This window comes from Pyrgilauda ruficollis, unplaced genomic scaffold (assembly GCF_017590135.1).
Source record: "Pyrgilauda ruficollis isolate IOZ18807 unplaced genomic scaffold, ASM1759013v1 scaffold29, whole genome shotgun sequence".
In the NCBI taxonomy this organism is placed as follows: Eukaryota; Metazoa; Chordata; class Aves; order Passeriformes; family Passeridae; genus Pyrgilauda; species Pyrgilauda ruficollis.
Window position 1 is genome coordinate 2029491 of NW_024524266.1, and position 26831 is coordinate 2056321.

At 37.2% G+C, this 26831-nt stretch overlaps 1 protein-coding gene across 1 annotated transcript in view; it reads right to left on the minus strand.

The window, feature by feature from the left end:
- Nucleotides 1–26831, minus strand: part of MYO16 (myosin XVI) — a 275699-nt gene that overhangs the window by 15600 nt on the left and 233268 nt on the right. The window contains exons 30-33 of the mRNA XM_041472384.1: nt 24763–25009; nt 23291–23598; nt 20244–21446; nt 3051–3209 (exon numbers count right to left, since the gene is read on the minus strand). Coding sequence (XP_041328318.1) covers nt 3051–3209; nt 20244–21446; nt 23291–23598; nt 24763–25009 — 1917 coding nt within the window. The remainder of the gene's footprint in view (nt 1–3050; nt 3210–20243; nt 21447–23290; nt 23599–24762; nt 25010–26831) is intronic.

Here is a 26831-nt window from a genome sequence, read left to right on the forward strand (position 1 = left end):
AAAAAAAAAAAAACAAATCACATATTTCCTGAATATTTATTATTTCCATGCTTACTGAAACAGAAAAATTATTTTTTACCATGTAGGGATAGTATAATAGGTATGCATGCTGGTTGAGAAGAAAGAGCAATTGCAACTAAAAAGCCTGCAAATAACACTTTAAATATACATTGGCCAAGGATTCCTCCTGTAATGCAGAAATCCCTGGCTCCTCTTCCTTGGCTTGTTTTCATGGCAGAAGCAATGCAAAGGGAACAAAAACCTTTTTGAATGCCTGCAGAATTCTGCTGTCAAATTATATCTCTGCGTCACACAGGAAGCCAATATTAGGTCCAGGATTCAAAACTTTATCCCCTCGGTATAAAACATGTTTTTCGTAAGTCTTATTGTGCACTCTCAATGTGGGAATTAGCTGTCCAAAATTTAGCTGTGCAAAATCCAGTGTAAAGCAGCCAGGTAATCTCCTTCTGTAGTCAAGAGAAACAAACACCTCTGCAAAGTGATCCTGTAGTGAGGTTCACAGCTTGTGCTTCCCATCACTTCTGCAGCAGTGGGAATACCATTCACATAGCACTACAGGGGATCTGAAAGGTGGGATGAGGGGAAGCAAAGGCAGAAGCAGAAACAAAGGGAGTCCACAAAGGGCATTATTAAGCATCTCGCAGACCAGAATCACAGACACCACTGGGTCTAGCAGAGCTGGAGATCATTTTTCCCATATCAGCTCTCATATTGCTGTGCTTGTGGTGGGTTGACCCTGGATGGATGCCAAGTGCCCACCCAAGCAGCTCCATCACTCCCCTCCTCAGCTGGACAGAGGGGAGAGAATGTAACAAGAGGCTTGTGGGTCGAGATAAGGACAGCAGAGATCACTCACTGGCTGCTGTCATGGGAAAAACAGACTCAGCATGGGGAAATGAACTGAATTTATTTATTACCAATCAAAATCAGAGTAGAAGAATGAGAATTAAAACAAAGCTTAAAACCCCTTAAAGCCATTCTATCCTCCTTTTAGTTTCCCCCTTATAACAGTCCCTTCCCACAACTTTGTAACTAGGGAAAACAGTTTTCAAATTTTCTTTGTTCTTCTGAATAAAGCTCATGCAAAGTATTCAGAAATATGGATCTTTTTCTACATCATCTGGACTTCCTCTGAACACAAAAATAGTGAAGAAGGCGAATCCATTGTTTGAAGCTGAGGAACCAGATCAAATCTGAGAGAGTCCAGTATTTCTGTTCTTTACTGCTTGCTGTAAAGGAAATCTGACCCTGTTCTCTCAGTAATTGGAACTAGGTATTGCTTTGAGGTAGGTTTATCACTTTTTGAAGATGGGAAATGATAAATTAGGTATGTACAGGGGAAAGGTGTGACATCCAAGGTCTCTAGTGTACTGCTAGTCTTGTATATGATATATCAGGTACCACTATTGCATTCTTGTCTGCATTAAATTCTCTGTACTCCAGCTAAAAACTCTCCTTTTGTAAGATCACATGTTTTTTGGTTGAATTAAATGCTTGAAATAAATTTCCCTCTAAAAAAATCCCAGTTTTTGTGAATGCAAAACTACCTCCTTTTAAAAATAATTTCCTGAGCTGAAAATTTATTTACATGGATTCAGTTTGGATCCATCTCAAATAAAGTAGTAAAAAAATTAACAAAATTTGAATGCAAAGTACCTTCTAAAAGTAGGTGCTATTCATTTAATTCAAATAAAAGGTAGAATGTAAAATATTTTCATAATTCTAGACCACCACAAATGAATAAAAATACTTTCCTAGGCCAAACAGTAAGTTCTGAAAAATATATTGATTTTCTACTATGTTAATACACTTTAGGATTGACTTCCCAGGACAGCCTTGAGCTAAGAATCAGGTTATCAATGATTTTCTGTTTATTTCTGTAAAAAGCACTTTGATAATTGGCCTTATCAAATAGGTAAAGTTTCCATGTACAGCAACAGCACGTTGTCACAGACATGGCAAGCAGAGGCTTGGTAGAGCTTGGAAAGACAAATGGAGCTATTGATTACGTCCGAAGAGCTTTCCTTTACGTACACCTAAGTAAATATTAGGATATCGCAGTTGTGCATTGAGCAAGACCTTGTTTAATGCAGCCCAAGGTTAGAAGCATCAGTTTAGCAGGGCCAGAGGCAAAATTACAAGAACCTAAGTTAATCAGGGGTTCAGTCTGGAGTACAAACGACACCATCTGGATTGGGTTTTCCTGCAACTACTCTCAAGTTACCAAAGGTAAGTTGAATTTCGCATTTTTTTCTTTTGGGCAAAATTAAGTATTCTATACATTATTGCTGCAATTATATGTGGCACTGTTTTGGGTGATGTAGGATCACAACTTTCAGCATTGCAATGCAAAAGGTTATTTCAGGCTGTCTGATTACTTTGTGTATTTGGCAAAAAGCTCTTTCTTTCAGACTAAGAACACTGCTAAGTGTGGATGATTTGTGGTGAAGTCACTGTTTTAAAGCACAGAGATATAGAAAGGTGCTATTTCTTCTGTCAAAAATAAAGTAAAAAATAAGAGCAATTATATTCATTACACAAAATGAAAAAGCAACTTCTATTAAAAATCTGATCTCAGAAAAGTGTTATTTCCTTAGAATTAATGCTTTTAGAACCTTAAAACATATTCTGTTACTGCTCTTGTACCATTTTGTATTGCAATGATAAACAATATTTCATTCACTAGTATGGCACCTACAGTAAAGGGAGATCCTGATTTCCTATTTTCTGTCCTATTCTTATTGATTATAGGATCAGAATCTCAAATCTCAGTCCTCCATACCTTAGGCTGTTTATAGACTTGGAGCTGAAGGAATTACAAATTCCTTAACAAAGGCTGTTTTATGTTCTTCACATTCAGCTTTTATTGCAGAGGGCTTATCAGTTCACACATACAAAGTTAAGCCAGTTCAGAAAGAGATATTTCACAACTCAGAAGATTCCAGCCTGACTATATCTTACAAAGCTCATTCAAGGAAACACTTCAGCAATTTTAGGTTAGAAGAGCTTTGGGATTAAAAACTACTTACCATTTGATACTGAATTTCCATTTTCAGCAGTCACAGAACTGGACAATGAATTAGATGACTGACTTCCATGATTATTTGCATTTTTATCCTGCGTTTCTGATCCAGGATCTGATGTATTTGGATCTTCCCTGCTCCTCAAGTTCAGATTAGTTTCAGCACCTGACAGAAACAGAAAAAATGATTGTCAGCTTCCTTTTAACTAGTGCCTTCCACATGTAATTAAATGAAAACTAAACTAACACAGAAAGACCAAGCTACTTTATTAAATTAATTACTAAATTCACAAGTCCAGTGATAAAAGCGAAAGGTTTAAATCAGTGATTTTTGCAGGTTTGGCTTTTTTTTTTTTTTTTTGGTTGGTTGGGTTGTTTTTTTGTTTTTGTTTTTTTTTGTTTTTTCTTGTTTTTTGTTGTTCTTGTTGTTGTTTTTGTATTACTACTCTGCTTGAAGCTTTTTAAAGTTTAGAGGAGTAAAAGGCATTACAAAATTTCATTTGTATTGTTTCTTCCCACACAAATCAGTGGATATAGCCCACCAAGTGTTTGTACTGTCTCTATTTTACATTCTATTTCACCTGAGCTTGCATAGCACTGCCATCACTGCAATGCCTTTCATCATTGCACTAAATTATACTAGCAACAGATATATAATATGATTTTCTCCTTTTCTTTTACCACCTACCAGAAGAAACAAACGGGCTTTTGAGATTAAACTATAGTAGCAATATTCCTCCCAGCAGATCCTCCCTGTGGCCATTGTTTACCAGCCTCAGGGCTCTCCAGCCATCAGTTGTCATTTTCCATCAAGTGCCAGCTTTTCAAGTCAGAGCTTTTCAGTTAAATTTCTTCAAGACATCAAGAGGAGGTCTGATCCTGTAGGAGTTCCAAAGCTTTTTAGCATTTGTTCAAAGAGAAGGGCAAAACAAAGCCCATATCTTCTTCTTCTTCCTCTGACTGACTGCACGTCCAGGAAATCAGAACAGCCCACAGCAAAGTGCCTGGAGCTGCCTCTGAGCTTGCCTGGCTCTGTCAGCCCAGTGCTCCACAAGAAACAGGCTCAAGTCCTTGCTGTGCCCAAGTGGTGCTCCCCTCTGGAGCTCAGGGGCCAGGGACACGTTCAGAGCTGGAAGACAAGATGGATGGGGACACTAGCAGGGTCCCCACTGCAATACCTGTACCCCTGGCTATCCCCACACCACTCCAGTGTGACAGGGGCTGAAAAAATGCTGCACTGGTGGCAAGGTTATGCATTTTCTTATGGACTTAGCTCTCTTTTCTATGTTTTTTTGGTTTTTTTTTTTTTTTTTTTTTGTTGGGTGGGGGGTTTTTTTTTTTTTTTTTTTTTTTTTTTGTGATATATACATATTCTTTCCTAGACATAGTCAGGTTTGATTCATAGAAGACAAAGCTGAATTTGGTGCTTTTTCCATTTCAGTCTTTTTAACTATTTCTGCTCCCTCTGAGGCCTGGCCTTAGCTTCAGGGCTGATGTATTATGGCTGACCCTGATACAAAGGTCCTCCTATAACACTATAAAATAAAAATGTTCCTTCTATGACAACTCTGAGAGAGTTATTCCTTGATTTTGGTTGTCGTAATGATAGCAAGTACCAACAGAGGTCAAAAGACTAGCTATTAAAACCAACATTTAAGCATTCATCCATACTTCCAATAGCATCTTCAGCTTTCCCAAAGATGTGATATATCCTTATAAACCTCAAGCACATGAAAATGTTTCAAGGGGAATGAAAAGCATTTTTTTCACCAGGTAATAGATGCTTAACCTGAAGATTTTACAGCCTAATGTTGTCTGTTCTGTCAATTTTTCATTTTTATGCCTGAACTAAAAAAAATCCATCTGATTTGGAAAGCACCAATATTAAAAACTTAATTAATGAAATGGAAACTATAAATCCATGCCGGTTACCTTGAAATATTTAATTTAATTGAAAAGGTCTTTCCTATCTTTGTTTAGTTTTTAGTTATCTAGCTTTGAATTGTTCTTAATATTTCCTTGTCTAAAAAAATCTGTCTTGAAAAGTCAAAAAGTTCATTTTCAAATTGTCAGATTAAACATTTCCATGGTGGTTTGATTTTTGTCCCTTTCTCACTTGCCCTCATTCCTTGATCATTATATTTTGTCAGATCTGATTGGATTGTTTCAGTCAAACTGAAACATAAAATAAAACATTTCATAAAATGGATCTTTAGGCAAATGTGCTTTGTATTGAAAAAATTAGGCCAGCCCTACCCACAGTAACTGACTTGAGAGAGGCTGAGATGGAAAGTCTGAGATGGAAAATGCATACAGTACAATTATAAGAGCATGCCTGATTTAGCTTTTGTACAAACAAGTTGACTGCAAAATGCATCTTTGCAGCTCATTTTAAATTTGTCTGAAAAGGAAATGTCACTTTTAGATGTTACTAGTCAGTGCACTCGCCTATAGATCACAATCCACCTACATAATTATTGTGCCACTTTTTACATAAAGCTTCTTGGGGAAGTGGCTGGGAGCCTTATTTTTCTTGATATTCGAAAGATCTATTGATTTGCCTGACATGTGTAATTCATTTGAGAATGAACAAGTAGAAAGAATTTTTCTTGCACTGCTGTTTGCAGAAGCCTTTTGTTTCATAGGTACATTGATATCTTTTCAGGGCATTCACGAAAGACTCTTGGAAAAAAAAAATATTTTCTTTTTTGTATCTGAAAAATGAAATACTACAAAGAATTGTGGAGAGCTCCTATGAAGCTAGAATATCATACTAAATTGGCAGAAATAAGTAGTGGAATATATGCAGCATATCTTTGGGGACAGCTATCTGGACAGAAATTTGTTATCCCATTTGCTATATTCAATCATTGTAAGAAATGCACCCCTTTAGTTTCTGAACAGAAAACTATATAGAGAAAATATATTTCATAGTGCCTTATTTAGCTTATCTTGAGGGTGGGAAAGAACCCTATATTTTATTTCAAAATAATCTGGGTTATATAAAGGTACTTGAACTAATTTCCTATATATAGGCATCTTCAGCTCCTCATTGGAGGAGATTCATGTGAGCCTATAGAACAAGTTTAACTGTGTACATCAGCAAACTTCAACCAGATGTCAGGAGAGAGCCCCTGAAATCAGCTCTGCCCCACACTGGACAAGCTCCCCCTACCCCAGCCTCTGCTCCCAGGACCATGCTCCAGCCCCGAACATGCACTGTGTCCAGTTCTGGGCTCCTCAATACAAGACAGACAAGCTACTGGAGAGGGCTCAGTGGAGGGTCGCAAAGATGATGAGGAGCATGTCTCTTATGAGGAAAGACTGCAGGAGCTGGGCCTGTTTAGTCTGGAGATGATTGAGAGGGGATCTTATCAATACATATAAATATCTCAGTGGTGGATGTCAAGAGGATGGTGCCAGGATCTTTTTGGTGGTGATCAGTAACGGGACAAGGAGCAGTAGCCATAAAAAAAAAAAAAAAAAAAAAACCCACAAAAATTTTCACCTTCCATCTTCTGAGGAAGAACTTCTTTACACTGAGAATGGCAAAGCACTGAACAGGCTGCCCAGGAGCTTGTGGAGTCTCCATCTGTAGAGACATTCAAAACCCACCTGGGTAACCTGTTGTAGGTGACCCTGCTTTGGCAGGGGATTGGACTGAGTGACCTCCAAGGTCAATTCCAGCCCTAACAATTCTGTAATTCTGTGATTGCTGGAGTAAACTTGCTCCAGGTTATCAGCATCTTTCTGCAGTGGGAGGCACAAACTGGCCACAGTACCTGGATGTGGTCTAACAATGAGTGCTGGGTGGAGGAATGACTGACACAGCCCTGGATGCAGTTGGCTGTCTCTGCTGCCAAGGCTCACTGCCAGCTCCTGTTCAGCTCCCAGGCCCCCAGCACCTTTTCCCCAGGGCTGCTCCCCCAGTCCCTATATCATTGTACGAGATAATACTTTTCAAGGTGGAGCACTTTGCATTTGCTTTTTCATTAAACATTCCAGAAGGTCCTGACTTTATCTTCTGTGCTGAGGTGTCTCTCTCTGTCCTGCCTCCATACTATTCAAAATATCCCTGAGCATAACAAGCATGTCTCCTGACATTTTATCATAATATTTCTATTTAAAATTCCTACTGATTCCTATTTTAACTGTCAAGTATTGGTCTGAAAAGCACTTTCCCCTCATGTTTTCGTAGTCACTTAAGATAAAAGTTCGGACTTTTCTCCATATAAATGTTGACGTGCTCCTTCTGCCACCAAAACTTGCAAACATCAAACAAGTATGTAGTGCTCTCTCATCCCTTATCAACATTCTGAAACTATCAGAAATATATTAAGACACAGGAAAAAAACTCTTATGGTTCCTACATTTGAACATCTTCAGCAACATGACAAATCTTAGATTTTTGTTTCAACTTGTGCTCTGCTGTTCCCACTAGACGGACCAGGTTTCAATATGATTTTTTTAAAGTAATGACATCCTTAACAGTTTTCAGCTGCTAATAAATTTTATTTGAAGAGCCATCCATGCCTACTTGGAAGAAGCTAGCTACAAAGAGGTATCAGCTGTAGAGCATGGTGGAAGTTCATGATTATAAGAGGAATACAAGCTTTAAGCGAAAATCTAGAGTCTGCAAAAGTGAACAGTATTTTGATTATTATTTGCCAAAAAGGGATCTCTGACTCAGTAAAGTCCTACTCTGACTAATCTTGCAGTTAATGAGGATGTATGGACAAAAAGGATGTATGCATGTTTGGATTGAGGGCATCATTTGTCCCTCAGCTGTAGCAAATTTACTAGCTGGGAGCAACCACATGTACAGTGCTTTTAATCAGAGGATGACAAATCCAGGTGTAACAGTTATTTCCTTAAAAGCAAGCTCCATATTCCAACAAATCCACAATTAATTACATCAGCATTACTTGAAAAGTGCACGAGGAACAGTATGCATGAAGCCCTCAGTTACTTGTTATTAGTACTCTTGGAAGAGACTGAGTTTAAAACTCAAGATAAAGTCGTAAGGTACAGGATGGACAGACATTTATTTTGTAAAAAAAAAAATAAATCAGAGTATGGCAGTGATATAAATCAATGTATTTGCTTTCCCCCACCCCCCATTTTTAAGTCACTATCTCACTTTTAAAAGAAACCAATATACTGGAAGTCTACATGCTAGAACTTTTTTTGTAGAAAGATTTATTTAAACTCTTACTTGAGCTATGACTTCCAAATATCCTATTATAAAACTTTTTTTTCTTAAACATAAAAAGTATGATCCTAAGCATCATAGTTATTTCATAAGTAGTATTTAGGCTGAACTAATGCTTTATCACCAATTTAGAAAATGAGCCAGTATTAGCTCAATTCATATGACAAATTAAAGTACAAAACTGAAATATTTTGAGAGACTATTCATTTTCTAAGGAAATCATATACTTAGCCTATTTTAGAAAGTCTAAAGACAATATATAAATCAATGACTAATATCAGAATTCAGGTGGAATCATCATAGACTCATTGTACAGCAAGATATGTAAACCAGTATGTTATTAAAGGCCCAGCAGTAACTTACCTGATAGGGTTGTATTTTACTTTTCTGTCAAATCCCTTGTTTTGCTCTCCTTTCTTTAAATGTAGGTATATCCATATGTATAACATATCCTCATATGTTCTTTTTCAAATACTTCTTTTAATATTTAGTGCTCATTTACAGTCTAACTGAAAGCTCATTACTAACAACAGAAGGCTCCACTGCTTTCAGCAGGTTTTGGATCCCATTCATGCTTACCTTGGATGCTTTGTGCAGCACTGCTTGCTTTGTCTATCCTGGTTATTCAAATGTGATTACAACTGTTCTCTGGCCCTGAGGCAAATGGTAAGAGACCTATATCAGTACTACTGCACTTTTCTTGCTCTCCACAGCAGACAGGAATCCAAATCATCCACTGGGAACAGTCCCTGGGGCTGTGTCTTTTCCTGAACCACGCCCAGATCTGTCTGGAAGGGAGCCAGCCTGTCAGGTCCCAGCAAATGCTGGGGATTGCTCTGCACTTGACTGTGCACAGGAGTGAGATGCCATTCCAAGGACATTCCCTGGCATTGGCTCACTTAGTAAAACAGATACAGTGCTTCACTTTGACAGCACTAGTTACCACAATCAAAAATCAGTGGTCAGTATCTATCTCAGGGAAAAAAAAAAGAAAAGAAAAAAAAAAAAAAAAAAGAAAAAAAAAAAAAAAAAGAAAAAATCTGCCTTAAAATCATATGGGGCTGGTGGAGCACTGAACTGTTGCACAGCTTCTACTGAAGCCACATTTAAAGGTTTCATTGTGACTGTACAGGGAGAGCAGATTCTCCCTAGGTCTGCTCTGGTATAAATGAAGTCATGCATTTCTCTCAGTATGATTTGACATGACCATTCTTTCAAGGCACACATTTCTTTTCCTTAATTAAACAGGGAGCTAATGATGAGTTTCCAGCTGAGGAAATTCAGGGTCACAAGCCAGGCAGAATGTATCTCTGTTCTAAAACTGAAACAATCTCAGTATAAAATCAAACATTATTTCCTCATTCATGGAAAAAAGTGACTTTCTGTAACTAATTATCAATAGACAGTTTTAGGTATCAAGATCCACAGTTATATGTTCTGTATCAGCAACTATGAAAACAGGAAAACATAAATTCTTGCAGATAAATTAATTTAGTACAGAAGTTTTTTGTACCTGTGCTACCATGGAATGTAAAAGCTAAATAACTCAATTTCCTTAAAACCTTCAGCAGGTATCCAGCAAAATGTAAATTCAAATCAAGCAGCTTGTCATTAAACATGTTAATAAAAGAGAACTGATGGATCCTATTGACCAACATCTGAAAGTCAAGACTTTGCAGGCAGAAAGGATTTCTAATCTAATCTTAAGTGTGCTGTCACTCTTGGGAAAGTTAGGAATACACTGAATCCTAATGGCTGACCCTGGATATTTTTTTACATATACTGTGACAAGTGGATGTTGTGAAGTGTAGGGAAAAAATAAAATATGACGATTTCAGAAAATTTGCAGATATTGTTTGATGAAGGAAAGGGAGAAGAAATTTAAATAAGAACAGGCCAATTTATTTTGGCTCAAATGTTTACCCCTATGTTTTGTTGTAGCTTTTCTATTACACTTGGTGTTTCCTGTTTTGCTCTGACTTACTGTTGAGACATTCTTTGTCTGTGGCATTTGCTAGCTACCCTCAGCACAGACTGCCTTGGGTGTCCTTTTGCTGGATAAATGCATATTGCTTCAGAGTAATTCAGTTTACTCACACGAAGTCACACCGTGACCCCCTGTAACATGACTGCTTACTTTGTCTGCTGAGAGCTGGAGGCAAACAGCTGCATCTTATTTGCTGAAAGAAATGGAGCAGGCTGAAAACTGTCAAGACAGGATTCCCCCAGCCTATTAGCATGTGCTGCCTGTCTCACTCTTTTAGCTGTGCTGCTGGCTGCCACTGCCATCAGAGGCAATAATTATTCATTGGTTTATTTCACCTCACAAAGCCTACCCTTACAGCAGCAATTGTCTAGGATTCTCCCCCCACCAGTGATGCTCCTAGGAAGGTAGCAGTGAATTTGTACAGTCACTTCCAGCATCCTTTCTCTCTGAGCTGTGCAAGTGGACCTATCAGATGGTGTTACAAGCTACTCCAGAGGCCACACTCTTTGATGAAGCAGGTAAATACAGAAACAGGCCACTTATTTTGTCAGGGAAGCTGCATTTGTGGAAGCTTTGTGTAAACACTGGAAAGCAAAGAGAGGAGACACAGGCCATGAAGAATATCAAGTGACAAAACTCACTCTGCTTGAGGAAAGAGCTACTCTGAAGAATTTTGTGTTAGTTTGATACCAATCAGCCAAATTTCAGAGGCTGAGGCTGGTAGTAAGAAGGAGGTTGCAGAAGCAGCTGTAGGAACTCCTAGGTCTGTTTCAGCCCTTAAGAGCCATCACCTCAATTATAATTTTGTAAATCACAGCTCTGGAAAGTACAGAACAAGAACAAGAAGGTTTCTTCTGCTTTCTTCTCTGATATATTTGTACTGATAGAAAGACAGCACTCTCATTTTACATTTATTTCAGTGTCAATCATTACAAGCTACAAACCTTTCCCTCTTTCCTAGAAGCAATGCCAGGGACATCCCTGCATCAGATAAACTCTCAGAGCCAGTGTGGCAGGGATAACATAAATGCCTTTTTTTACCCATCTGGAGGACTCTGGATTATTTGAATTAGTTTGTTGTTTTTTTTCCCCAGCATTAGACTAAGAATACCATTCTGAAGTGGAGAAAACAGCCTTCTCAAGCATTGGTAAAGGATGAAGAATATCTGGAGAGGCTGCCATCTCTCCTGCCTGATAGTATCTGAGCAAAAATTTGGAAAATCTTCTCAGTGCAGTAAGTGAGCTGGACTCCAGTCAGTGTACATGTTTCAGAGACTGAGGATTTCATTCATTGCATCTTCTCTGGGAAGTGGTCTCTGAAGGCCATTCTGTAGTCCATACCAAACCACAGGGCAGGAAGGAGGGGAGTCCTTGTCCCACTGCTTGGCACAATATCCTTGGCACAATATTCTAAAAGTTAGAAGAAACTTTTGTTCCCTCCATGTCCCCATGTTCCCCACCTTTTCAAGTCTAATATGAAAAAGAAGTAGTTGATTTTATTCTGTTAATAGTTTTATTTACTGCCAGGTGTGTTGATTGGCTGACCAATGGGTCTACTTTTTATATTTGCATGTTTAAAAACCTGCTGGTGTGCTGGAAAAGGAGTAGACAATTTGCTAAGAAACACAGCTTCCCTTTTTTAAGCTGTTTTCTTCAAGTTTGTGTGTATACAGCAGTTCTTGAACATTTAAGTATGTTTAAGTTTCTCTATGGTATCTCAGTTATAGAACAGCCTTTACTGCTGGGGTTTATCTGCTGTTGAAAGAAATGTGTGACAAGACATTGTCTCAACCTTCCTTCCCTTCAAACACAATTTCAAATATTGTAAAAATAAACGTAAAAATCCACAAACAAACAGATAGGGTTTGCTACTTCTAGAAGCATCACATCAGTTCTATTTACTGCTCCCAGAATGCTTCTACAGATATTTTTCAGGATATCTCATACTCTGTCAGTGACTGCAATTCAGAAGTCTTGGTATAAGTGACTGCACTGGACTGAGTAGATAAATTGTTTGAGCATATCCTGAGGAGCAATCCAAGGAACGTTTTTGGTTCACCTGTACTGTAATCCTGCCCACCAAATAGGGACAGCTGTTCTGGAAAAATTCTCAGACAACATTCATATTTTGCTTTCCAAGTCAGCTTCTAAAACAAAAAATGAATTTAGATATCTATTTAGTTTGTTTTTAAGTTCATTTTGAAATGATAGAGTGATGGTCAATGACACTGCCATTAACTTCAAAGCAAGAACATATGGCTATTGCAGATGCAGTGTGATAAACATCCATACTGTGAACAAATGCAGATAATCAATGGCTAAAAACTGTCACTAAATGCTACTATTATGTCAGTATTGTTCTGCAACCAGCCCCTAAGGAAAGAGCTAGGAGAAATAATGAAACGTAAAACTTCAGGCCTAATTTAATACAGTTTTTTTGTTTTAAAATTTTCACCAGACAAAAGATAAAACTAATTTTCATGCCTTTCATTTAAAAAATGAGTGAAAACTCAAGCCAAAAGAGCACTGAACTTAAGGTTTCTGTATTTTTCAATATACTAGTGGGGCCAGGAAGAATGCCGATGTCCCTAACTCCTGTAAATGCTACTCCTATCTCCAGTGCTCCAAAGCACTTGACTACTCTCACATCAGAGTGTAGCAGTGTGGAGAGAGCATGAGGGTCAGGGTACCCTCACACTTATGATCAAGTCTTTTTATCAGTCTCTTTTGAATTGTCTTCTCTTGTTTCTCCATCCAGCCCCACAAGGTTCCAATGATGGAACTAGAACATAATCCACACATCCAGGTCGATAGGGTTGCAGAGTTTCATGAGCTGCATGAGTCCTGCCAAAAACTTTGGGTCATCACTGAGGGGTTGGAGTTTGCACAGCTCTGGGATACCTGGGCCAAGGAGTTTAGAAGTAGCTTGGCTTGTTTATAAGACAATCATTCCCCTAAATGCCAACATGACCAATCTTGAAATGACTACTATTGAAATTATCTGTGTCTAAAAAAAGGTCAACACATTTAGTTGCTAAAGCATTTTCAGCAAGAAGCATTTTACTTCAGTAAGAAGCATTTTTGCCATCTTTGAGGCAGACCGTTTCTGTACTTTACAAACATTTTTGAAAGCCTGGACGTGAAAGAATATTTACTTCTGCACAGAATTTTGGAAAGCTTGATTTTCATTTCAGCCAAAAACAAATATAAATGTCACAATCTTGACATTTTCTGTGAAATGGAATTATTGTTCTCTACTGAGGTTCTTCACAAAAGATAATTTAATGCTGGGATGGATGTAAATAAGTTAAAAACAACTGAAGAGATTTCTCACTCAAGCTGAGAATTTAATTAGAGACCTTCACTAAAATATATGTCCATATTTCATTCTTCATTATGTTTCAAATGCTGGAATTCCTTTAAAATGAAATGACATGACATTTGCTGCCAAATATCCATATTCTTCTTTGGTATCAGGGACATAAGTGTGGTAAAAATCAATTTTTTTTCCCTTAGATATGGCAAATTTCTCACAATTGGTTTACAATTAATATTGTAGTGGTTCCTAAACAAAGTAATTTGTGGTTCTGCATTGTGAATTACAAATAAGATTCTTACTATTTAAAGAAGCCCATAACACTGTTAGTAAAGAGACAGCTTTCTGAACCATTACTGAATTTGGAACCATGATGTCACATCAGATATTGAAGAAAAGACATTGTTATGAAAATAAAAATCCTGTAAATGTCTACCTGAATGATTCAAGTCAAATTAAAAGTGAGATATTATTAAAAACTTTGGGTTTGAAATGCACTAAGCTGAACCAGTATGGTGCAGCTGTTGTACTCAAGTATCAGACAGGATGAAGTGGGCACAAAGTAAAACCAGCTCAATGGAGAGGATGCAAAATAGAGTCAGTAATTTAAAAGAAATGACTGCAGTTCTCAGAAATGGGCCATAAAAATGGAACAGAAAAGTCAGTGCAATTACTTTTCCTTAGTGCTCCTCCTCTTCAGCAGTGACTTGGTATGAATATGAGAGAGCCTGCAGTGGGTCAGACCAAGGTGCTGTCTGCTCTAGGATCCCTTTCTAATAGCCATAGATAGTTACAGTGTAAGGTCATGGGGAATCAAAAAATGGAGTGATATTTTTCTTTGTGATCAATACAAGCACTTAAAATGCAAAATAAATGTGACTTTTTATGATAATAACCTATTTTTTTCCACCTGAAAATTAGACTTGATTTGTTCTTCTAATAATCTTTGGGTTAAAATTATTTATGGTAATCACTCACAAAGCCTCTTTCACATGTTGGAACAGATAACAAAAACTACATATTATGTGGTTTTAGGCTGTAACAGCAAACAGTGAAGTCAACCAGAAATACTTTAGTGAAAAAAAAAGTCATAACAGAAACCCAGAACAGTCTTCAGCAGTAAATACACTCGTTTTCAGACATTCTGAAATGGAAAATTATTCTTGGTACATTGTGTTTATCCAGAAACAGCAGGTGTTTTCTGTGATACATTATCCAGATAATGGCATACTTCTAGATCAGGAGAAGACTGCAGACTAAGGTAGTATCTTTCAGGCTGTACAGGCTATATAGATATTCTGAAAATAGGAATCAAGTGTACTTTCTCTAGACTCTTCTAACCTTTTTCTGCTGCAATAATAGAAACCACAATTATTTCCTCAGAAAAATCACCTAGCATGGGCTGAATGGCAACTGTATTGCCAGCAGTTCTGTCTACTCCTGTGTAATTTTCTGTATAGGGCACCTGTGGCTAGCCAAGAAAGGACATTTTTGTAATAAGTTGCATTGAACTCTTACTAGCAGTGCTTCCTCCCACTTTTCTGCACCTACAGCAAGAGATTCAGATTGAGAGTTGCAGGTAGTCCATAGGGAAAGTGTAAGTTTGCCAATGGTGCTAAACTGGCAAGAGCTGTTGAATCCCTTGAGGGCAGAGAGGCCCTGCAGAGAGGGATAATCAACTACTCTGTGAAGTTTAAAACAAGTGCTGTATTCTGCACCTGGGATGGTGCAACCCTGGATGTAGAGACACACTGGGGAACAAGAAGATGCAAAGCAGTGCCACAGGAAGGGACCTGGGGGTCCTGGTGGATGGCAAGTTGACCATGAGTCAGCAGTGCCCTGGCAGCCAGTGTGCTGAAGCTTAATTGACTAAGTTTTAATGATTTGAGAATTTTACTTTAAAGATGTAGAAGTTTGATGCCTTATACAATCATTCCTTCAGCATTTACAAGTAAAAGATAAAAGGTGAAAACACAGGTTTTTGTATTACTCATGGTTTGTAAGTTTTTAGCTTTTGCCACAAAGAAAGTATATCTATTTCATTGTACAAATAGGAAGGAGATGGAGATATGATCATTATCTTAATTAAGTTGCTTAAAACAAAAAGCTGAGTTGCTTAGAGGGAAAAGGCCTGGGATTTCATCACAGAAGCACAAGTAGGGATTTAATTTGCAATCCACAGTTCAGATGTTAGCTGCGCCATAGCTTGCTCTACCTGATGATAAGGGAAAATTATTTACTAGCTATCAAAGGGATACCTGCCTTTGACAGGACAGTACTTTTCATACATATACATTGCATTTTGTTGTCTCCAAGTTGAGATTGAGTCAATCTCAACAGAGGGTATTTGGCAAGCTTTAGTCCCAATGTAGATCTAAATATCTGTATTATTTGTCAGCTGTAGCTATCTTCCTGTGACTTTCAATGTTTGAACTGGAGAATGTGGAATAAGTCACTGATATGTGAAGCTACCTGCTTCACAAATCATATTGAAAATATATCACTTAGGAAGTAAGTGAAGAAAGGATTCACATAGTGAATGGATATCAAGGATACTGGACAAACGATAACAGTGTTGATAAAAATAAATTGTTAACAATCTAAAGTTTCCACACCTCTGCTGTTATTACCAAAACCTTTGGAAAGCAATAGGTCACTGAAGAATGGATAGACTTGAATATACATTTAAGTCATACACATTCACTTGTACTGAAACACTAACAATATTTCACAAAACTTGATGCCTTTACATTGGTGACATATATAAAGGAAATGTCTTCGCAATTTTTCTTCTTAGGTACTTAGATTTGGGGTTGCAAACTTGAGTATTTTCTTTTTCTCAGACACAGAAGTTAAGTATCTATGTAAATTTTTTCTCAACAAATGGGAAGAAGAGAAAACATTGTGTCTTCATCTCAACAGACTAATGGTAAGAAATTCACCCAGGTTAAGGTAAAATCATACCTCCTTGGAAGGAGCATACTTTACTCCTTCCCCTTCAAAATCCACATGGATACTCACTCTGACAATCTAAGCATGGGTGATTGGTTAGGATTTATTCTACCTTTGTTCTGAAGGTGAAATGATTCCCCTTTGCATGGAATAATTTAATATCAACTGTACCAATTAAGAGAAATAACATCACGACCTAGCAAAATCTGAGTATCATTCCTCCACACTGAGGAACAGAAAATTCTGTCCTTGCTCATAAATGTTTAATAAGAAATGCTTAAACGTGTAATTGTCTCTTCCTTATATAAGGAATGTCTTATATGTTGAATAGTCAAAAATATTTGGTTATCCTGCTAAGGAGTGCTGTTTTGTGATCAAAGGATTGAATTCGGTTTCATGAGGTCTACTTTCAAATCTCAGGTCCTGTCTATTTGAGTAGGGGTTCTGCACATGACCATTCAGTTTCAGTCTGTGTTGCAAACTAAAATTTTCACTTCCAGAAATCACAGAGAACAAAAAAGACTTGTATGTCTGTGTATTATCACTTATCTGCTCTCAAGTCTCATTTTATATAGGGTAAAAACAAATCCCTGCGTAACAATACAGCTGCAGTTTCAATGACAACTCTTCCCAACCTTTGAGAAATCACCTTATCTAGGTTCTCACCTGTTACAGCTTTGCAGAGCAAAAAACTTCTGTTACATGTGAAGTATTTTGCATGAAATTGCATACTATATGATCTGGATCATTGTTTGAACCAGCAGGGGCTAGTGTTGTATTTAAAAAAGGCCAGGCTCAACCACTAAGAAAAGAAATGTTGCCATTTGATTTTTTTTTTTGGTTGTTGCCCTTCTGAAAGACAATGCCCTCAGTTCAGTTCACAATAACTCTTCAGCACATCAGAAAATCACAAATGTGTTCTACTGTAATTCTGGATGAGCTTTTCTCACAAAGAGGTCAGGAGCCAAAAGGACATAAGTGTTCTCAGGCCCTGAAATTACTCCTCCAGGCAAGAGGGAGGCATGCTGGGGGATCTGTCTGTATTGCTCTTGTATTGGCAAGGAGGCTTTCATCTCCAAGGCTGATGATCCCATACAGAAACTCCATGATTCCCATAGGTAACTCTCCCTGACTTCAAAATGTCCCACAGTTTTACTTTCTAGTTTTAGTTAAGATTGTCGACGGGTTATAACTTCTGAAAATAAAGGAAACTGCACATTATAGAGTGCTGTTCTAGGCCATGCCTTCTACTTTCATGAAATTCTATTGAATTTTTTTTTTCACCATATTATTGCACATAAATAAAATACTAAAAATGATAAAAAGAAAGGGAGGAATCTTCTAGGAACTTAATATGCATTAGACAAGAGGTGATAAAAATATCAGAAGTAGCACATGACACCTTCTAGTTTTACACAACTTGTAGGGAGTCATCTCTGATGACTGCCATCTTATTACTTTGTATGAAAGGTTAAATAAATTTTTGCTAGCTGTTACCCTAGAAAATAGATGAACACTTGAAGTACATGAAAAAAGGCAAATTGCAAAAACACACACATATGTTCACTTGTATTTCTTAGCTGCTTTCAATCCATCTACTTATCATTGAACTATTCATATGTAACTGCACTTAGTATACAGTAGCTTCCTAGCTCATAAAATATTGATTCAGGTTTTTTATTGTATATCTTTCTTGAACTTTGATCTTTCATACTTACTGCTCCCTTGATGAAATATTTAGAAGTACATTTTCCATGTGAAAAGTAAATTTAGAGTTTTTTTATGGTACCCTCTGTTAATGCACTAGCTTCAACCCACATGAGACCCAAGCTGAACTCTATCTTGGTCATGTTTAGTTGATCATTGCATTTGCAAAAATCTTCCATTCCAAAGCAACTTTTATTTTAAGGTAAAGATTTTTTTTTTTTTGACCTGGTTGGAGTGGTTTACAACACTTTCTCACCAGGTACATTGAAAGAGGCTTGAGAAGATACATCCAAAGAACTAACTTTGATAGTTACTTCACAGCAGATAAAAATGTACAAACTATATGATAAAACAACATTCCTAACTTAAAAAACCAACCAACCAAACAAAATCAACCACAAAACCATCAAAAAACCCACAGAAAACATTCTACATATATTTATAGACAGTGAATGTTATTGAGTAATTTTGTCAAAGCAAGAAAAACTACTGTAACAACTCCTTTACCAATTTCATCAATTCGAACACTTAGCATAAGAAAAAAACCATTCTCTTGAAGTTGAGAACTGATAAAGTCTCAGTTCATAGCTCATTCAACATACAGAATTGAATTTGGCATACAAGAACAAGCAAGGTCCAGCTAAAGCTTTTTCGGGGTCTGGAGGACTCAAGCGTTCTGTCCACTGTAGTTTCTCTGATAGCTGAATGTTTCTTGTCTCAACCTAGACGATACCTTTCATGAATCTTGTAGAAACTCAGTTAATTTTGCGACCTTTATCTCCTTGCTTTATTTGGTTGAAAGCAATTTTGGCTGAAGGCTGCCAAGGTTGTTAGGAATAGAGATATAGGGTAGCAGACAGACACACTTATACAGTGTGGAGCAGTAGGTACTTAAGAAAATGGACAATGAATAATAAGAGAATCCATCATGTTCTCTACAGGATTGTTTTGTATTTCAAAAGTACGACTTGGGATTCTTCCCAAAGAGGTGGCACATCAACAGGCCAACAGAAGTTCATCTGCACCAAGGTATGCAGCATGGGCAAAAACAGGAGGAGCTAGAAAGTGTGCAGCTGGAAAACTATGATAGCTGACATCATGGAAAGTGTTAGTTTTGCAGCTGGACTCAATGATCTTAATGTTCTTCATGTTGTTTTCAAACCTAAGTAATTCTATGTTCATGTATTGCTTATTTTGAATATGCTGCGCACAGTTCTTGATTAAGACAAGCTGTTTGGACAGATAGAAGTGAAGAAGCAGAGAAAACAGTCTAGAGATTTTCTTATTCCAAATTTTAAATTCACAAAATTTTGTGTTTAGGAGATATTACTATGGGAAAAAATTTCCATATAAAGTGTACAGAATATTTTCAATAGGAAACTATTTTTTTTTTTTAATCAGAAAAGTAATGGAGTAAAGTACTCCAAAAGTATTGGAGTCGGTGTTGTTATTGAGACCAGGATTTAGTTTAATTTTTTAAATATTGCTCACCACATAACTCTCTGTCCAAGCATTATTTAGGGGACTAATGAAGACTGTATCTCCAAATACAGAATTTCATGGAAATCATGAAATCAAACTTTCAGAGACAGCCTTCAAAGTAAAGCACATCTACCAGCCATATATTTAATTCAAAGTATTTTTATAATTTGATAACATAAACTCATTTTTCACGCAATGTAACATCTGTGTTTATTTCATTGAGACAGCTGGAATGTTAAAAGAATATTAAAACTCATGTCATACAAACACTTTGGTAGAAGAAAACTTGGTATCTCAACAAACAGGTATTCAGACAAAATCTGAAGACTTTTATCAGACAAGTCTTACCTCAGACACAACCTGAAACTTTTATATGTCATTTATATTCTATATGTGTTTTTTATGACTACATCAGACCTTTAAAAAAACCCCAAACCAATCAAGGTTTTCATTCTGCATTTTTGCCCACTTTATCAGATTCCAAGATAAGAAAGTTTTGATGCAGAAAAAATGCACAATACAGAAGCACAGAGAACTGTCTTACCTTCTGGCTCCCTGATCTTACGTCCTGCTGCAGATTTTCGTAGCACACTCCTTCCTGAGTTGAACAAGCTAGTTAACTCATCAAGGGGACTGGTCAATGACCTTGAGTTTGTAGGGCTGTATGAAAATGAAGACAATGAATTTGAGTTCAATTTCCTGTGCTCTGCTCTTGCCACCTTTGGGGAGTAAGGCAGTTTGGAAAATGGAGAAGATGAGCATCCAAGCTGGGCAGGATTGGTTCTCTGAGGTACTTTTGGCAGATCTGAATTTGTACCTGTTTTCCCTGCATTAATCAGAAAACTAGCACAAGTCTCTGGAGGAGATGCAAAATGTGTGGAAGCCCGATAGGAAGCAGGAGGTGGTACAGGAGGAGGGGGTGGTGGCAGTGGAGGAGGTGGTGTGGAAGGAGGAGTCACTTTGGTGGAAACACTGAACACAATCAAGCCTGGAGATACTGGTCTTTCATTCTCCCCTTTCTGGCCTTTGGAGTACTGGGGTGATAATGGACTTGAACCTTCTGACTGCACAGGGTATTTTAGGTTGGTTTCCAAAACAGGAAGCTTTTTGACCTCCAGTGGTGTTAAAGGTGATTCATCAGAAGCCGGTGAACATGTGACAGGGGTTGGAGGGAATACAAGAAGTGGTGGCCTGTGGGGGAGCAAGTTAGGGAAAGGGGCTGGAATGTCACATGAGTCTTTATAGATCAAAGCTGCTTGACTGTTTCCATCCAATGTTCCATCTTCAATGTTAATATTTTTTTTGCTTTCAAACAACAGAGGAGGAGATCCAGTCACTACTGGAATTATTCCATTACCATTGCTTCCTTCTTCTGGTAGAAAATACTTCATTTCTTCATATACAGACTCTCCTTGTTCTGGACTCTCCACTTCAGCAGAACTGCTTTTCACTGCATTCCCTACCATTTCAATGTAGACAGGCTCATTTTCCTCCTCTTCTTGTGACATAAAGAGATTCAACACGCCGTGTTGTGGTCCATCAGTGGAAGCTGCTCTCTGTACTGTCACAGTGTCATAGACACCTGGTTTAACTACTGTGCTTGCTTTTTTTACATCCCCAGGCTTTTGTCCAGGTATTTCTTCATAAGACCCACTAAGCTTTGTATTTGGACTTCGCTTTGGTTTTCTGGGAGGTATTTTTTTCATGGTACTATAGTCATCACTATGTGGTCTTGGACGGGTCAGTACTAGGAAAGAGAAAAAGGTCTGTGTTATTGACAAGCTAAAGACAGTTTTTTCTTACACTGGTCTAGTACTTTAATCCCTCAAATGTTGCCCATTTAGTTCTACAATGATCACCAGTCACAAACACACAACTCCAAGCAAAAGTGTAAATACTTCTAGGAATAAAATGCAGAATTTTCAGCTACCCAACCACAGGCTTTTGCTACCTGGGCATATAATCTGTTTTGATAATCTCTACTGCCACTAAAAGATGAGAACTCCCTCTTGAGGAAGTATATTTTGAATCCAAAATACACTTGTGCACTGCAAGATCTGTAACACATGGAAATATGTGCTTGTTTCTCCTGTTGCTCCAAGGGAGAGGGGAGCGCTTTCAGCCAGGAGTCAGCACAGCGTTACTTTGACACATATGTGACTGCCAGTAACTGAAATACCACTCTTTTATGTAATATCTATAAATCTCTAATTATAGCATGATATTATGTCCCTCTCTTCTTTGGTACTGCAGGCGTGGAAATAATTTATAACTTTAGGGAATCCCATAGCCTAAGGGCAAATCCCCAAGTGAGTATACATTTAACTAAACTAGATGTCGCTTTATAGCCTCCAGGCATGTATGTAGTGAAGAGACTAGATACCTAGATGACTGGCCTTTTAAGATCAAAATTAGATGGTATAAATCAGAGCTGGTTTTGGACAAAAACACAAAACTGACATAATTCATGGAAAATGAGTATATGGCAGAGAAACTTGCCCTGTTTTTTCATATATATAAGAGCTCCAAAATTGTTTTGTGAGTATATGTAAGCATGACTGTTAAGACCATACATACATATATAAATTTTTGTTCTTTCAAAACATGTCTGCTAGAACTTCTTGGTTAAATCTCTTGAAGATTTGCACACAGAAAGATTAAATTACTCCAGACCTTAAACCATACTATTTAAAAGTATGTTGGGCACAGTTCATGTCTCCTTACAAGAGCTTGAAGGAAGAGGTTAAGGAAAATGGACTTTCACTTAATGAACTGGATATGAGAACAGTAATTATTTTGAGAGAGAGAGCTGCAAAAATTTCTATCCATTGTATACAGGACTAGGGAGTTATAGAGAGCTTTAAACACAACCTGAAGGATCTTCCTTGATAAAACTTGAATATCATTTACACAAAACATGACAAGGCAGGCTTATCAAGGAAAGCAGAACGCATTCCTTTGCTTCATCTTTTACCCATTCATTTCAAAGGCAAAGGAGAATAGAACAAGTGAACTCAACACCATGCTATATGCACCATAATGCACTGAGACACTTTGGGACACTTGCAGCATGTTCCTTCTAAACAAAAACCACTATAACCAAATTATGGCAAAAAAAAAAAAAAAAAAAAAAAAAAACCCAAAAAAAACCAAACAAACACTGAATGCACAAGTTATTCATGTGAGCATAGAGACAATGTAGGAGCAAGTTTAATGTTTAAGTTTTTAAGTCAGTGAAATTCAAGATTCTAGCATTCTGTTTTAGTGATGCAAGATATTCTAACACTTTAAAAGGTGAAATAAAATGGTCAGTGGGGTAGAACAGCTGATTTTGACACATTACTAGTTTCTAGAGAGATTTCTATGAATAGGTTTTGATTGTTGTCAAACAGGGCAATTAGAGCACATGAGTATTATTTGCTGATTTGGGAACAAATGACAAATTGGCTAATTTTATTTACTGCCACTGAAATATTTCAAGGAAGCAGGACCTCTCAAAGGCATTTGACTGTGTTTAAAAGGATCAAAGTGAGAAGAATAAATCAATAACCCAGAGTAACATTTGTGACTGTCTCTGCCTTTATGTCTAACCTTCATTAGCGGTTTCCTTAGAAGCTGCCGACAAGCAAGCACTAACAGCCTCGTAGGAGGCACTCAGTCGTGTGTTGGGGTCCCTCTTTGGCTTGGGAGGAGGCTGTTTCCTTGGTGATGGCAGGCTATTGCTGTCGTCCATGCTAAAAACAGAGTGCAGGGAGGGGGATCTGATCGACGACCCAGCCACAGAATGTACCAAGCCATCCACTGCCATGGGGACAGGGACAGAGCTGGAGTGAAAGTGCCTAGACATTCGACAGCCGGCAAAGCTGTCCTCAGAGACCTTCCCACCCTTGTCTTCAGCTCTGAAAACACAGAAAAGAGGCCCAGATGCATTATTCAAGCAATAACAATGAACCTGTTCATGCAAATGTAACAACAGCTTTTTGGTAAACAATCTCACAACTCCCCTGCTGTGTCGAGGGGATGTGGGTAGTAATCTTCTGACAAACAAATCCAGATCAAGCTGCTAGCTTTCTTCCATTTCCTGTTTCATGATAAATCAGGACACCGGCCCTTTTTCACACAAATGCAGCCTTGCTTAAGCAGTCTCATATTGTTGACCAGACATTCACTGAATGAATTGTTCACACTTTGATTGCTACACACAATCAAGAGCTGGGTTTTTAATCTGAATGATAATTTCTGGGAAATCCATTTTAATAGAAAGTTACTGAGGCAGTAAATGCTGAGCCTTTATCATTATTTTCTAAAAAGACAACTATAAATTCTATTTAGATAATGCAAATTTTAAAATATTAGATGACCTTTTTAACCAGCTACATTGGCTTGAGCAATTCCACCCAAATATCCCTACGTCTCCCAGTCTAAACTTAATTATTAGTTATTAATTTTAATAATAATTGTTATTATTATGATGTTATGTTTAGTTGTTTCAATTATAATCCAGTTTTTCAATTCTTCCCTTTCTTTTTCTCTCAAAATTCTGATGTGAGTCAAAAAAAACAATTTTCGCCCATTTTTAAATAAAAGCATCTTCCTCACAATCAATCTACTTGTTTCAGTGAGAAATCAGGATTTATTAGTCTGGACCTTACTGTATTTTAACACTTTCCTAGCTGTTTCTCATTACCTTGCCAATTTCCTGATGTTGGTATTTTAAGTCAGAAGAATTTTTCTTTTGCTTGTTTGGTCTGATGAAGTTAAACTATAATCTATTTATCATAGAATTAGAATATTTCTGTAAAAAATAAGTGTCTCAAAGACTTCAATAAGTTCCTCTAAGGTCAGTGCCCCCTGAATAGGATACAGTGGTCTCCTTAACTTTCTAGACTTAATTACCTGATATACAGGAAGAAAATATGACCTAATATTGATTTGGGATGAGCATATACTTGAGAATCCTCTCGCAATCCTTTCATCATTTCTATTGTTTTCTAAGCAGGGAAGGAATTCACAAAAACTGAAGAGACTCATTAATTCCTCACAGCAGGTGTTTCTCATCTTACCTTTTCTGGCCTTCTTCTGGCCTGTTTCTAGCCTCTCCCGTTTGCCTGGGGTAAGCAGTGTTCATCTCGTTGCGGAGCCGGTCATTTTCCCGAGCAATGTCAGAGGCATTTTGAATCACCAAGTTATCATATGTTTTCAATCCCATATCCTCAGCATTCTGCAAGAAGCTTTTGATTGAGGTGACCTCTTGCTGTTTGATGCTCATCTTCTGCAGCAAGCGTTGGCGAGCTAGAAATCCTCTTACAACTACCACAGTAGAAGGAGAAAATATGGACCAGTGAAAGACAACTAATTGGGGAATTAATATCACTGTGTGTTCTGTAAACATGAGCAAGCCAAGTTCAGTCAATATCTTATACAAATTAGGAAAGAAATCTAATGTCATCTAAATAACATAGTAAAATTCAACTCTGTTTTCTACTGCCAGTGCTTAAAAAAAATGTAGTGACAGTAAATTAATAAATTTGAGCTATAAGAACTCAAAATGGTTATTTTCATTGAATGCTATTTTTATTACATTACAACACAGATGTAATAAAAGGCATACATCTTACATATGCATAATGTAAGATGTATATATAGATATGTACTACGGGTTGTGAAAGCATATATTTACACTGCAATGGTCAAAAGATTGTTTCAAAATAAAAGCCTGGATAAATTAATTGCAGTGAATGCAGTAGAAATTAAATGATTGCTGTTGTTCAGCTTTAAAAAAATGCTGTAAGTGTTTCAATGTACCTAATACCCCAACAAAATCATACCCCATACAAGGGGTTTTTTTTTTTGTTTGACTTAAAGACCTTTCACTGCTCATTTCCTTTCAGCTAAAACAATTAGATTAATGTAATGCAAATTTCTCGAATGTATCTGTCACATCATATCTGCATTTTTCAGTTAAAAGTTTTCACCTACATTGCATCAGCTTCATTTATCTATTAGACTTTTTCTTCACACTCATTGTCAGCTTCATGCTGGGAAAAGATTTTAGTGCATCTCCTGTAATAGCCTTCTGTAGCACTTTCCTATGTAAGTACATTCATTACAGCAAGTCCTACCCAAATACCACCCAGTATCCTGGATTTTCTGAAGTACAGTTGATCAGAAACACCAGGCACAGGGGTCTCTGTGGCCATAATAAATTGGGCACCATTTTAATCCCAGTGCCTGCAACAGGCAGTGTCAGTATTCTTTGAACCTATGTTTTGTCTTAGAAGGCAGAAAGATGCTAACTGAAAGTACTGTATTTGTGTGGGTGGTTTGTTTTCTTTTTTAAGTTCCACAAGATCATGTTTCCTTCCAGATGTAGAACCACTGCTGTGTATCTCATAGGGAAGAACCTGTTTTAGAATTATTTGTCTGTTGCCTTAAATACTCTTGGTTTACATCCATTTAAATGTATCAAAACCAAGTCAGACTTCATCACTGCTTATTATGGTTACTCTCTTTCTGGTCAATTGGAAGTTCTTCATCAGTGAAGTTAGCAGTAAATAGCCTGGGTAAGATGTTTGTTTGAGTTTGGGGGAAGATGCCGAGAGTGTTGATTGCAGGACAAAATAGTTTAAATGTGTTAGGTATTTTTAACAACACAGTTAAATTTCAGATTTATGATTAGTGCAGAACAACATTAAATGATGAAGAGTCAAGCTGAAATAATCTAAAGGAAAAATGTCAACAGAGAAAAATACAATTAGTCTTCTGTGAATATAAAATGTTATTGAATAAAATAAACAGCTAAAACATAGGGTAATGTAAGGTATTTTCTATCATCTTCTAATGCCTTATTTAGAAACTAAAAAAAGATTTCTTTTATAGAGATGCTCATTGCCCAGATGACAAAATGTAAGAAAGGTTAATAATAATAATAATAATAATAATAATAATAATAAAAATAATAATGTAATACTGCTTCTTTCCAAAATTCACTGGGTTTGGAAACCTTCAAATTCAGATAAGTTGAGATAATTTCTAATAATAATTTATGATAGACAGCTTTGAAGGTTTATACTTTTATAATCACAACCAATCAATGCCTTTAATTACATTCCATAAAAATCTGACTTCTTTA